This window comes from Garra rufa, chromosome 12 (genome assembly GCF_049309525.1).
Source record: "Garra rufa chromosome 12, GarRuf1.0, whole genome shotgun sequence".
In the NCBI taxonomy this organism is placed as follows: Eukaryota; Metazoa; Chordata; class Actinopteri; order Cypriniformes; family Cyprinidae; genus Garra; species Garra rufa.
In genome coordinates this window covers 22,567,842-22,582,951 of record NC_133372.1, presented here as the reverse complement: position 1 = coordinate 22,582,951, position 15,110 = coordinate 22,567,842, and the positions used below count along the sequence as shown (strand labels likewise).

Below are 15,110 nucleotides of genomic sequence, written 5' to 3'. Positions count from 1 at the left end.
TTCAATTTAAAATAGTGGTTTTCTATTTTAATACACTTTAAAACTGAATTTATTTCTGTGATGCAAAGCTGAATTTTCACAATCATTACTCCAGTCTTCAGAGTCACACGATCCTTCAGAAATCCTTCTAATATGCTGATTTATTAGAATTATTAATGTTGGCAACAGTTGTGCTGCCAAATATTTTTTGGAACCTGTGGTACTTTTTTAAGAATTCTTTGCTGAATAAAAACACACAATTTTCAACAATATAACTCTTTGCTTACACATCCTTGATAAATAAAAGTACTAATTTCTTTCAAAAAAAGAAAGAATAATTTACTGACCTCAAACTTTTAAACAGTAGTGTATATTGTAAGAAAATATAAAAGAAGATAAATGCTTTTCTTTTTAACATTTTTTATTCATCTTTATATCAGTTTAAAAAAATATTAAGCAGCACAACTGATAATAAATCAGTATATTAGAATGATTTCTGAAGGATCATGTGACACTGAATACTGCAGTAATGATGCAGAAAATTCTGCTTTGATCACAGGAATAAATTAGATGTTAATGTGTATTAAAATCTTACGATATTTTACATCATAATAATATTTCATAACATTACGTTTTCTCTGTACTTTGATCAAATAAATGCAGCCTTGGGAAGAATAACAGACTTTTGAACATTTGAACAACAGTGCGTATCTGAATATTTAACAAGAAACTTAAAATATACAGTTTCTATACTTAAATTCAGTCATCACTGATTACATCGTTTGCAATGCATCATTTCAAACACTTATTTGCTTTAAATCAAAATCTAAACTCGGAGCTAGTTTGGTTCATGGCATTTTTTTTGAAGCTTTTTTTATCGTTACCTTTTTATGTCTGTGGAAAAGTGAATAAGAAAATACTTCACAGAACCAGGACCACTACTAAAAGTGCACTGTTGCACTCTATAGAGCCACAAAGTTTACTGCTATTTGCCTCTTTTTCCACATATGCACTTGATTCAACCATTACAAATGCTGTGGGCTGTTTGCTAGATTAAATTAGCTGGAACTAAATCATGTAGGTCTGTAACTCTCCCAGATGAACTTCTCATCCCCCCATATAAATAAGTGAATGGCCTTGGTTACCTCCAGGTACGCAGACAGAGTCATGTAGATTTTCTCTCCGTAAGGAGTGACACGGTTAAGCAGCAAAGAGTTGTGCATGGATGAATCCCAAGCAGCCTCAAAACGGTAGAATGTCCTACATTAAGGGAAAAAAAATAGTCCTAAAGATATAATTTAATTCACAATTCAAAGTGAATGTACACATTCTCCAATGTAAGCATTACAGTGTTTGTGTTACTTTGAAAAATTTTATTATAAGTGACATTTAAAGAACACGAAAGTGTTTAAAATGGTGACCAGGGGTGAGACAATATAATTTGCATGCAACAATGTCACTAGATATGAATACCACCACCAATGATGTGTAGAACAATGACAGTTATCAATAAAAACACAAAAATGAAATTAAAATAATGAAGGATGAAAGACGTGATTATTAGAGGAGGGACGCAGGTACAAGGGGACATGTATACCTAGGATCAATCCCCAAGGAAATGCTTTAGGTGGAAAGGAAAGAATCAATGATAGAATCATAGGTAAGACAGTTTAGAGAAGTATACGATCTCTGGTTTTTATCTTCTATCAACTCACATCAGCTCTGTTATGGTCTCACAGTCCTCAGATGAACTAATTATTGGCTCTGAAGTTATGCTATATCATGAGAAAGTATTGTAATACATGAAAATAGAATGGCCTGCATCTTACTCATAAATTCTATTCACCTTGTTGAACTTCCAGCCTACCCGCCCTTGCTCTGATAAGTACAGGTCATAACCTGCTGAAATTATTACAGATTAGATATTTCTGGCACTCGGCCTGGGAAGGGTCCTAAATCTCCAAATGCCTGAGTCAGATGTATATGAGAGGGGCCGTGCTTCTCTGAGGTATGTGATGGATTGAGCTTGTGTGCTTTAGATGTTGAGTGTTAAAGTGAATGAACGGGAATAACCCAGTAGGCAGCTTTGAGGATGTCATTCAGACATGGAGAGAAAAAAAATTAGAGGATGAGGTCCTGGGAATTGATTTGTTGAAGGGATAGAGAGAAAATATTGAAACAATGTGGGAGAAATTTTAAAGGTCACTGTGGGGTTGTGATTATGGAGAACGTCTAGAGTAGACCATCCGACTTCTCAGTGTATAAGGAGGTCTTAAAAGAGACTGTTTTCAACCAAAAAATACAAATTCTAGAGTCATTTAAGCCAGGAATACACAACAATTGTATTTGTAGTATTTGTCATTTGTAGTCTGGACAGTTTGACAATAGTTGCCGAATGTCAGAGCCAGTCTGCAGATTTTGGGCAGTTGGAGTTAACAGATTTCACAGAAAATTGTGTAAGGTCTGCTATATGATTCCTAGTTTTTTTTTTTTCTGTTACCAATTACGTTGTGCCTACACTCTAAAAATGCTGGGTTATTGTTTTAACCCATATACTGGCTTCAGCCTGTTGGACCACTTTATTTGGTTGTTTTTAATATTTTTATCCTGGTGCTGGGTAGTTTTTCTACCCAACTGCTGGGTTGACCCTGTCTCCGAAGAAACAACCCAGCTGTTGAGTTACAGTCAGAGCACAGGCTTTATTGTGTCCTCCACAGGAGAGAGCAGTTCTCAGCACCGGTTTGGTGCACTTCTTCAGGGAAAAAAAGGTTTGTATATCTTCATTTCTTTTATAAAGTCTTTACCGTGCTGTAAATTATATTATTTTACGCAACGCAACATGCAAGGAAGAGATGTCAGTCAGCTGTGTCAGCAGCGGTTGTTTCACATGATGGAAACGCCTTTTGCCTTGCATAACGTAAACAGATTATATTCGTTATAATACAGAACTGGATGTTAAAATACACTGCCATCCAAAAGTTTGGAAACGCCCTAGAAAAGTGGGGTTTTGGACAATATTGGCATGAATCCTTTTTAATTTGTGATAATTTTGCACGGATATGGGACAACACAAACTGCGAAAACATATCAGAAAAAACTTAGATTTTCGATTCATCAAAAGCATCTGTCACTTTATTCAAACATTGATTTGATATATTACTCCAAGCATTCTGAAGGATTGCCCAAAGATGATTCACACCATGCTGATATCATCCAAAACCACACTTTGCCAGGGGTGTTTCCAAACTTTTGGAGGGCAGTATATGTTTTCTAATCTCAGTACTGTTTGTTTATGGGCAGGTTATGGAGTCAGTCACAGCATCTTTCAGCTACGAGTGAAACGCAAGGCGGCGATTTGACGTTTGTAGATTAGATTTGGCTGACACACCGGCACAAGAGTTAGCAATTTCGGTGAAAAGTGATTACAGAGAACGGCTGAATACACAATTAAAATGCAATGTATGTTAAACGAGTTAAATGTACGTAATATTGTAAGCTAAGCTGTATTCACCCAAATAAATAAAATTTGTCCTATATTTTTGTCCATGGGTGGTGTTCTTCTTCTTAAAAATAATAAATGTTCATCTTTTGATTATTGCTGTTGCATATACAATTATGTGAGTGATGTTTAATTTACAGCCTATTTTAAGCCAGCAATATGATATTTTTTATGTGACATCACTAATGTCACATGGACTATTTTATTGACGTCCTTACTACTCAGATTTCATCAAAAAAATATCTTAAATTGTGTTCCGAAGATAAACAAAGGTCTTACGGGTTTGGAACGACATGAGGTTGAGTAATTAATGACAGAATTTTCATTTTTGGGTAAACTATCCCTTTAAGTAAACCTTCATATACTTTCTTTTAGGCAAGTATAACTTTTAAACAGGACTTAAATGTGCAATATATAACATTAACTGTCCTGCAACAGGGTTTATGAGAGGAATATATGCAAAACTACTACAAAAACGTTGGTTTGAGACTTAGTTTGGACTTGACATAGACTTGGAAGACTTAGATCTGATCTTCCACTATATATATATATATATATATATATATATATATATATATATATAGTTACAGCCCCAAAATGTGTATACAGGGTTGTACCTTGTACACAAACACAGACCTTCTCCTAAAGATCACATTTAGAGGACACCCAACCAATCCATTTCGGATGCTATTGTTAGCTCCCAAACAACCCCATAAATCAAACTCAGCATACCAAGCAAGATGATGAATTGTGAGGATAATCTCCACCTCCCATTTACACATGATAAAAGAGATTTGCTGTTGTTTTAACTTTCAATATTTCTTTCCTTTAAATTTCTTTTATCAGCCAGAGCAAACTATAACTCATGTTCTTGGCAAAATATACAGCGAGACGTTTCTGTCTCAGTTTATTGGTTCTGCTTGCATCGAGGACCTAAATAATATTGAAGAACTGCTCATTGCACAGGGGTAAGAAAGCAAGCATGCTACCAATGAGGTAATGCTTGCATGGATTGTTGAGGTGCTGCACTTTGCCACCCAGGCTGCTGGAAATTAAAATGGGTTTCTGTAACAACATGGATGGGAGAGACAGGGCTGTACTCTTGGGACACTAGGAACTACATTGGAAGGTGTTGGAGTGCGAATAATGCTTGCGGTAGTTAACAAAGTAACAAGTGTGTACTATCCCTTGTCAAAAAATCCTAAAGGATTCCAATAAGAATTTTGTACAGGATTCTTATCGAAGTTTCTATCATATTTTAGATAATTTTTTATCTAAAGGTGCACTTTTCCACTGTTTTTGTTTTACTAAAAAATAGTACTTGACGTAGATGTTGTTCATTGTATGTTGCTTGTCAAAAATTCCTAAAGGATTCTAATAAGAAACTTTAGGATTTCGATAGGAATAGTCTTAAGATTCTTCACAATTCTTGAAAGATGCTTTGAAATAAAACAGGATCTAATTAAAATCCTTGTCTTGTCCTAAAGAAAATCCTATAAGACATTTTTTAATGGAATCCTTTAGGAATGGTTCCAAAATATCATAGACATTCTAACTGCAATCCTAAAGAGGATTCCTCCCTGCTTAAAAAAACAGCTAAAACCAGCCTTGGCTGGTTAGCTGGTCTTAGCTGGTTTAAGCTGGTCTCCCAGTCTGGTCAGGCTGGTTTTAGCTGGTGGAAAGGGGACAAAACCCCTCTAAAACCAGCCTGCTGACCAGCTAAATTCAGGCTGGTTTACCAGCTAAAACCAGCCAACTAGCCTAGGCTGGTTTTAGCTTTTTTTTCAGCAGGGCTATTGGAATCCTTCAGGGTTTTTTGACAAGGATAGTATACTACAATATTTGCTTTAACAATGCTTTAACATGTCTTCTCACCTTAGTTTGTTAGGTTCTTTATATCTACAAATTGTCAAAAACATAATCTTATACAGTTGTAAAAATGCTACAGTAAAAACCTCCTAATTGGTTAATGGTAACGTTCCTTACAATATTTGAAAAATACCTTAATATTGCATTAACTTGTAATTTCACTAAAAAATCCTGTCAAATATTGTCATGGCTTTTGGAAGTAAAAACTGTAGTTTTGCAATAACAGTTAGAAGAGGGTTGAACTAAAAGTATGATAAATAAAATTCTCAGTGTGACTTGTAATTGTCTCGGTAAACTAAACAGTCGTGGCAGCACAACAAGAAAAACAGATCTGGATAATAACAATGCTCTCATACCCCTCTGTGCCGACACCACCCTTATATTTACAAACAAGCAGCTAAATCCTGGGATTATAGTTGTCCTAATTTGATAATTACAGTTGGTAGAACAAGCAGCTCTAAGAAATGTTTGCTCACAGTCATTCAGGCAACGCAGTGTTTAAAACCTTTAAAGAAATTTGATCAACATTGCCCCCTAGTGGTAAAAAGAACCGCTAGTCATGAGGAGAGAATGCCAGGGGAGGCTAACTGTCAATAAACATGACTAAACGCATTTTTTCACATTAGATGGTAAATCTTAGTAGACTAATGTAACACTAATTTTGTTCAGAGATTCATGATTAATACCGAGGTTAGCGGAGCAAGCCCTCCCGCCCATAAACAACACATACCTCACAGTGTGTGGTCTGGCCCACAGTAATCGCCACACACAGGCAAAGTTGTGTTTTACGGTGTTAGTTTGACATTTGTGATGGAACTTGATCTAGTTGCAGAACAGTTTAAATAAAACCATCCATTTTTAATTAAGAGATGTCATCTAATCAGTTGAGCAAGAGCAATTAATTTATGTGGGACTGATGGACTGTGTGTGGTAGAGTAATGCATTATGTATTTTTTATTTATATAAAATCCTTTTAGCTTAAACTGGTGGAATATGCGACTGATAGTGATAGAAGTGACTGACATATATATAATACAAATGTTTTATATGTTTCATCAAAAAACCTTAAACTTTTTAGACGTTAACATACACCATGCATAATCTGCAAAATGTTAATTATTTTACCAAAATAAGAGTGATCATAAAAAAAATTGTGTTATTTTTTATTTAGTAGCCTACTGACCTGAATATTTCACATAAAATGTTTACATATAGTTCACAAGAGAACATATTAGTTGAATTTACAAAAATGACCCTGTTCAAAAGTTTACATACACTTCTTAAAACTGTGTGAACGATCCACAGCGGTGTGTGTTTTTTTAGTAACAGTTGTTGAGTCCCATGAGTCCCTTGTTTGTCCTGAACAGTTAAACTGTCCACCTTCGGGTCCCACAAATTCTTTGGTTTTTCAGATTTTTGGTGTATTTGAACCCCAACAATGACTGTATGATTTTGAGATCCATCTTTTCACACTGAGGACAACTGAGGGACTATGCAACTATAACAGAAGGTTCAAATGGTCACCGATGCTACAGAAGGAAACACGACGCATTAAGAGCTTAAGAATGAAGATGTTTTAAAATTAAACTTATTTTGTCTTCTGGGAAACATGTAATATCTTCTGTAGCTTCTGAAGGCAAGTACTTCATTAAGAAAATATGATATTTAGGCAAAATAAGAAAAATGTACACATCTTCATTCTGTTAAAAAGTTTACACCCCTTTAATGCATAGTTTTTCCTTCTGGAGCATCAGTGAGCGTTTGAACCTTCTGTAACAGTTGCATATGAGTCCCTCAGTTGTCCTCAGTGTGAAAAGATGGATCTCAAAATCATACAATCATTGCTGGAAAGGGTTCAAATACACAAAAGAATTTGTGGGACCTTAAGGATTTTTCTAAAGTACAGTAGACAGTTTAACTGTTCAGGACAAACAAGGGACTCATGAACAACTATCACTAAAAAAAAAAAATACTCAGATCATTCTGGTAACAAGAGAGTATTAAGAATCAAGTGTATGAAAACTTTTGAACAGTTTTCATACACAGTTTGATTTTTCTATTGTGGACTATATGTAAACGTCTTTTATGTGAAATATCTTATTCAGCTCAGTACTAAATAAATAATAACATGCATTTTGTATGATCCCTCTTATTTAGTAAAATAATTAACATTTTGCAGATTCTGCAAGGTGTGTGTAAACTTTTGACCTCAACTATATTAAGGAGACATTCCATTGTATCACTGAAAATTCTGAAGCAATCTAAAATTTAAAAATGTTTTAGAAAAGTTCCACAAATGATGTATAAAAGCATTGTGCCAACATTTCGAGAACATTATTAAACACCATATAACTTCAAACAAACATTCTATTCAGAACACCAGAACACCTTTCCAGAACATTGGCCAAAGTTCTGAAAACATTCTCTGTTTGCTGGGAAGGGACTATGATCTCTACCACACCTCCTGAAAATGATTCAGCCAAAAAGCAGCCCAAGCCATGCAATCCAGGCACCTAGAGGTGCCAAAAATGTCAAAAACATACAATACAGAACAGAACAGAACAGAAACTTCACACACGAAAGCATTTCCATGGGAGCCAGAGTGAAATTCTCTCACATTTTGAGAAACAGTAGGAGGGAAGGAGAAAATAAATAGGCAAACCAAGAAGGACGCAGAAAGAGCAGTATTAAGGGGCCAAAAAATGACGCAAAGAACGATGGAGGTTGACTGGACAGATGGTCATAGAAATAAAAGGATGAAAATTACACATTCTGTGTGTTTGTGTGAGTGTGCGTGTCTTATGAGAGGAAAGGGATTTGAAGTAATATACCTAGGCATGTCCGAATCAAGAAACTGTCTGGAAAAACACAAAACAACATTCTGTTAGTGGACTAGAGAAATATCAGAGAAGCTTGTGTGGAGGCCCAGCAGCTTGTTTCCAATTATTCAACATGTTGTTTGAATATAATGTGGCTGTCAAGGCCTCTGCACAACTCTCCTGTCACATATTTGTCCTTGTTCCTGTGCAATGGTGCATGAATCCAGTTCTGACACATGGTTTTATAGGTAGTTTGGACTTTCTAGTGAAGACTTGTGGTTAAATCGCAGGAGAGGAGGTCACTGCTGATGAAACGGAGGTTTGAATGACTCTTTCAGGCGGCTTTGCATTAGCAGACAAATCTAATAATATATCTAAACGATTATGATTTTACTTCATGTTTGCAAAGTCTGGATGCTGATATATGATGCCAATCTAAGGTGAAGTCCTAGTAATGCATTACAGATGACAAAATGCTTTCTTTGGCTACTAGCATAACGTGACATGAGAAACGTGGCCTTTTGTTTACAATCACTATCGTGATGAGAGAATGTTTTTGATGAATTTGATTAGTAATGTGTTAATTCGTGATTTTAAATGGTAAGCTTTTTATCTTAAAGAAATCCTCACATGCAGATCAGAAGTACGTGATGGCGACTAGCAGAGATGCCAAGAACTGTGAGGTCCACTGTGTGGTTCAGTTGAGCCTGAGCAATGGAGTGTGGACAGAGCGAATGGAATGAACAGATGAGAATGGACACAAATGCAGACCAGCATCAGATGGGAAGACTTGCACAACCAGCAAGGAGGTGAACTAGAGAACCATTTTTCTTTTCAAATCCCTGCCTTTCTGAAAATAGTGAATTAGTATTTTCAGATTGTTGCTTCAATGAATTGTGACCTCCTTCATCAAGGCTAATAAAACCACATTCTGTCTTCCGTGCAGTGGAAGAGGAATGATAATTATGAGTTTTGTAAAACAAAAAAACAGCAGCTGCATGGATTCGTCTGTCAGTCAAGCGATGCTGTGGTTATGTCATGCAGCAATGTCTCCGCAATGATTAAACGCAATTCTACAGTTGGGAAAGAGCTGTGCTGAGAAGTTGCGTTGAGATATTTTAAGCAACTATCAAAGTACCGTTCACTCTCAGAAATAAAGGTACAAAAGCTGTCACTGGGGCAGTATCTTTTTAAAAGGTACACCTTTGTACCTAAAGGGTCCATGTTGGTAAGGGATAGTTCACCCAAAAATAAAAATTCTGTCATTAACTACTCGTCTTCATGTCATTTCAAACACCTAAGACCTTATTTTTGATGAAATCCAAGAGCTTTCTGACCCTGCATAGACAGCAACGCAACTACCGCGTTCAAAGCCAAGAAAGGTAGCAAGGGTAATATCTTATATTGGTGTTCCGAAGATGAATGAAGGTCCTATGGGTTTGGAACGACATGAGAGCGAGTAATTAATGACAGAATTTTCATTTTTTTGACGTGAATTTTCCATTGAGTGACGCTATAACTCCGTGATGTTTTAAAATAACGTACGATCTGCACCTAAACCTACCAGATAGTATGAACAACATAGAATGTGACGTACAAAACGCAATCACAAGCATGCCGTTTTAGCTTGTTTTTCGATTTCTCGTTATTTAGCTCTTGCATCATAAGTCATGTTTTTCACGGGATTCGTACCCAAGGATTTCACATCTTGAGTCCAATTCTGTTCCGGCTGTGATATGTACTTATTGGTACATATTTTGCATCTTGCAAAAGAGTTCCCAGAGGTAAGTTTTCGTCATGAGGCCAGGTAGAAAAACAACTACCGCGTTCAAAGCCAAGAAAGGTAGCAAGGGTAATATCTTATATTGGTGTTCCGAAGATGAATGAAGGTCCTATGGGTTTGGAACGACATGAGAGCGAGTAATTAATGACAGAATTTTCATTTTTAGGTGAACTATCCCTTTAAGAGTACATATTAGTACCTAAAAGGTACAAAAGTGTTTATTTTGAAAAGGTATTATCCCAGTGACAGTTTCTGTACCTTTTTAATGAAAGTGTGTAAATCAGTGTGAGAATTAAATGACTTTTAAGAGAGTCACTTTTAGGTGACAAAATAGGTTGAGATTTGTTTTTGCACATAACTAGATATTGTTTGGAGCTACTACCATATGCAGCCAAAGGCTAAATATTTAATTGTCAGTAACCTACGATCTTACTATCAACTTTTTAGATAAAAACAAAATTGATAATCCAAGGAAAAACAAAAAACTAAAAATAACAGCAGCTGTTCAGGTTAGGTTTTTATATAATGTCCAACACTAATCCTATAACAATACGAGCTAAAATGAAAGTTAATTAAACATATCTCAAGTAATATTTCAAGTTAAGTAAGTTTACTTACACTATCATTCAAAAACAGCTGCAGTTTTCCAGTTTATTTACACTACTATCAAAACAACAGATTAATTTTTTGTTATTCAACAAGGATGCATTAATATTAACAGTAAACACATTTATCACAAAAGATTTCTATTTCAAATAAATACTGTTCTTTTGAGCTATCCTGAAAAAAAAAAAACTGGTCTCATGAGGAAAACATACCTCTAAGAACTTTTTCGCAAGATGCAAAATGCGTATTGCCACATACATTTTGTGACATATTCGATGTGAAACGTCCGCTGGGTGGCGTTAAAAGACTGTTTGGGTTTTTTCCCCCTAAACAGATGAACGTACATGTGGTACAATTTTATGTGACGTTGGTTTTGTATGTCTCACCGCAGTTTTGACGTGAATTTTCCGTTGAGTGACGCTATAACTCTAATGCTCCGTGATGTTTTAAAATAACGTACGATCTGCACTACACCTAAACCTTCCAGATAGTATGAACAAAATAGAATGTGACGTACAAAACGCAATCACAAGCATGCCGTTTTAGCTTGTTTTTCGATTTCTCGTTTTTTAGCTCTTGCATCATAAGTCATGTTTTTCACGGGATTCGTACCCAAGGATTTCACATCTTGAGTCCAATTCTGTTCCGGCTGTGATATGTACTTATTGGTACATATTTTGCATCTTGCAAAAGAGTTCCCAGAGGTAAGTTTTCGTCATGAGGCCAGGTAGAAAAACAAATGTATCACGGCTAAGCAGCACAAGTGTTTTTAACATTTATAATAAGAAGAAATGTTTCCTGAATCAGCATTGTAAAATGAGTATGTGACACTGAAGACTGGAGTAATAGCCACTGAAAATGCAGCTTTTAATAACTAAATTATAATAATATATCACAATCTTACTGTTTTGATCAAATAAATTCAGCCTTGTTAAGCATAAGAGACTTCAACATGAAAAACATTTTAAAAAATGGAACCCCCATACATTTAAATGGTAGTATGCTTTTAAGATCCCCTAACATTTTGTTTTAACTTCTATTAAAAGTTCTTTTTGGTCCCTCCTAATTAGAGCATCAGACTCTTCCAAACCCCATGTATGCGCACCCTGTTGTGAATCTTAAAAGCCACAACCATGTAGCGAATTATGGTATGTTTGTGCAAAGGAACATAAAAGTGTGAACATACTTCTTGACTTTATCTAAGGCTGGCACTGTGGCTGTGCTGTTTGATTCTGAATCACTCCTTTGAGACAGGCCTTTAAGAGCTGTTTTGAAGGTTTGGTTCACTGACTCATTTCTCTTTGGCAAAAACTCATCGCTTTAAAGTTGTGCAGAGAACTGTTTGTCACAGGCTTGGCTCCAGCTCTCAGATCATGAGCCAAGGCTGAGGAGAGAGTCGTATTAAGTACGGCAATCACTAAAATGGAGACCCTGTGTTAAAAAGAGTGTAGCGGGAAACAGCCGAAGTAAAGACAATCTGCTACTGAGTATTCTAGGAGGAAAAAGGGCTTCATGATGGAAGAATAAAACTTCCTTGAGTTTTCTTGAATATAAAATACAAGCATAATTTTGAAGATGTCTTGAAAAACATGAGAATGTCCCTTTTGTTTGTAAACTTCAAAACTGGTCTTCTGAGATCTTGACGTATTTATTAGGGTTGGGAATGTACCTGTCATCTTGTGCGGGTCGGACGTATCCTGCAGACAGTATGTTGAGAGAGAGAATATTTGGGTCGATGATTGTCTCATCTGCCTCAGGCGTGTTCCGTATGCGGCCTGTCAAACGCAAAAAAAAAAAAAATCCCATTTGCCGAATATCACAAATTCACTTTGGTTTACTCGTAAGTGTTTCAATTTGAGTCAAAACTCACCTACAACCAGCTCACGCACTTCCTTCCACTTGATATCTTGTCCTGACTCATGTACCATAGTGACTGTGACTCTCCTTTGGATTCCCTGTTATGTACATGTTGTATTATTTTAGGTTATTATGTAATAATTTTGTACTCTTATGTTAAAATAAACAGTATGGGAAGTAGATAGAAAAAAAAATCAGGGAAAAAGAACATTTCCCAGTACCTGATGTAACATGAATGTGCCATGGCAGGGCATGCCCACCCGGTGGTCCACTACGGCTGGGATATAGCTGGAAGAGAGAGATATGCGTTAAATACAATACACAGCACTGCCATGCTTTCCTGGATATAGAAACTGTACCCAACATGTACAAGGATTTAAAAAACGAATAGATTTAATATTATAATTATTTAATAATAATTACTTATTTAATAATATGTTTATATAGATATCTTTGAATCTGATTGGCTGAAAGAGTTTAATATTCTGATATTGTAGTGACATCAGAACTCGAACGATTTCACCTTTTGAATCATTCCGCTTGTGGTATTTTCTCACAGCGAGAGTCATGGCGGGCGCCCAAATCCTGTCATTTTATAAATAATACTGTTTTTGTGCCACTGAATGTAGTTTAAGGAGTTTTTAGGCAAGAATGGACTTGTTTAGGTTTCAAATATGCAATTTTATTACAAAAAGATAATGTCTATTTGAAAATTAGCTTCATTGTTTTCGGAAATGTGAGCTCTAGGGTGTCAGCGACCATTCAGTGCTCATGAACCCTCCAGAGCAGCCTTACTTCGGCGAGTTCTTCTAGAATTCTAGAATCTTCTGATGTCTCTATAGTGGTTAAAAATGAAATAGAATTTATTTTGGGCAAATCTAACTGGCGGTTTTTGGTTTCATTAATCTATTTTTTGTTCCAGAGCAAATGGTTTTGGCTGAGGGCAAAATTTTATTACATTATATTTGATCTAAATTTAATGCTGTATATCAGAGCACTACCTTTGTACTTTTGACTGAATTGCCTGGCAACTTTTATGATGGCTGTTGTTGTTATTATTCAATAAATAATATTATAAATAAATAATAGTAGTATTTAATCATAGTACTCAGCATTGAGAAGCAATGCGTGTGTTTGTGGTAGTGATTTTCGTTACATTGTTCTGCTATTAGATGGCGACAAGAAACTGTTTTTATGAGTGAGTCAACCAGTGCTGGCAAGTCTTCCCACTTCCCCAAAGGAACATAATTTTTACTGGAGAATCCCTCCGAAATGCGACTGGGGTTTGGGATAGTTTTGAGTAGAAATTGGGCAAGTTTTTTTGTCAAAACCTGGCAACCCTGGAGTCAGCAGTTAAGACTTTTATATTGAAAGAGACTGAAACAGGGTTGTAAACAAGGAAGTTATTTTTTACTTTCAACAACACTTTGTAAGACGCAGCCAACAAATGCACTGAGCAGCGCTGTCATCAGATGAAAGAACAGTACGACAAAGATCCTCAGCGGACATTCAAACTAATGTTATATTGGGAATATGAGATTAGGCTGAAGAATGAACGCTGTATCAAATTCAGACAATTACACTCGCTCAGTCAGTCTCTCTCTCTCACAATGCTCTATTCTAAAATACTACTATTATTTATTTTACATAAATCTCTTCTTATTTAACTTTCAATGCTGGTTATTTCTATGACTGACTTGTTGCATGCCAGTCTGTTGTTGTGGGGGCATTTCCATGCACCGAAACGTTACACTGAACGAAACAAACTGTGATTGGTTGTTTGACATGTCGGTCAAACGGTCTTATGGGAGGGCCCTGGCCAATGAAAGTTGCCATGAATTAAAGACCTTCAGCCGTCAGTCTGAAGGTCTGTCTATGCGAGACTAGCCCGACCCTAATAACGTGATATTTAGCCCATGGAATGCAAATTTTACCAGGGGAACCCCACCAAAAAATATGTGTATTTTACCCCCTGGAACACTATTTTTACCAGGGGGTTCCCTCCGAAACGTGACTGGGATAGTTTTGGGATAGTTTTGAGTAGAAATTGGGCGAGTTTTGTTGTGAAAACCTGGCAACCCTGGAGTCAGCAGTAAAGACTTTTATATTGAAAGAGACTGAAACAGGGTTGTAAACAAGGAAGTTATTTTTACGTTCAGCAACACCTTGCAGCTGTCATCAGAAATCACCCTTAACAGATGAAAGAATAAAGCGACAAAGATATTGCTTTCCTCAGCGGACATTCAAACTAATGTTTTATTGTGAATATGAGATTAAGCTGAAGAATGAATGTTGTATCAGATTCAGATAATCATACTCGCTCAGTCCATCTCCCTCCCATAATACTCTACTCTACATAATACCGTGAGCTTTTAATACAGTTATACAATAAGATTTCAATTAAGCTACTTACCGTTACTTCGTTACTAGTTTAAAAGTGACGGTTTCAAATTTGTAACGGAGGCTAGGGCTCAGCTGTTAAACTGCCAAACTTAGATTTGAATCCGTGGTGGAAGAAAGTAGTTCACACAAAAGGGTGTTTTTAAAGATGCTCCATTGTTGTTTCTAATATTTACACACTTGTGTCATTAAACTGTTGTATAAATGCAATATCACACAAGTAGCCGTGCTATATGGCTGTATATCAGCACACTGTGATTACCTACAGCCAAATCACATCCGTGCTGATATACAGCCT

General features: G+C 36.2%; 1 protein-coding gene across 10 annotated transcripts in view; it reads right to left on the bottom strand.

Moving 5' to 3' along the window:
* Window positions 1–15,110, bottom strand: part of kif1aa (kinesin family member 1Aa) — an 85,760-nt gene that overhangs the window by 10,945 nt on the left and 59,705 nt on the right. For 4 of the 10 annotated variants that reach the window (XM_073852147.1, XM_073852150.1, XM_073852151.1 and 1 more), the window contains 5 exons: window positions 12,634–12,700; window positions 12,426–12,510; window positions 12,225–12,330; window positions 8,179–8,205; window positions 1,125–1,239 (listed from right to left, as the gene is read on the bottom strand). In XM_073852147.1, coding sequence (XP_073708248.1) covers window positions 1,125–1,239; window positions 8,179–8,205; window positions 12,225–12,330; window positions 12,426–12,510; window positions 12,634–12,700 — 400 coding nt within the window. Of the gene's footprint in view, window positions 1–1,124; window positions 1,240–1,576; window positions 1,601–8,178; window positions 8,206–12,224; window positions 12,331–12,425; window positions 12,511–12,633; window positions 12,701–15,110 lie in introns of all 10 variants that reach the window. The other 6 variants (XM_073852148.1, XM_073852152.1, XM_073852155.1 and 3 more) reach the window with 2 other exon arrangements.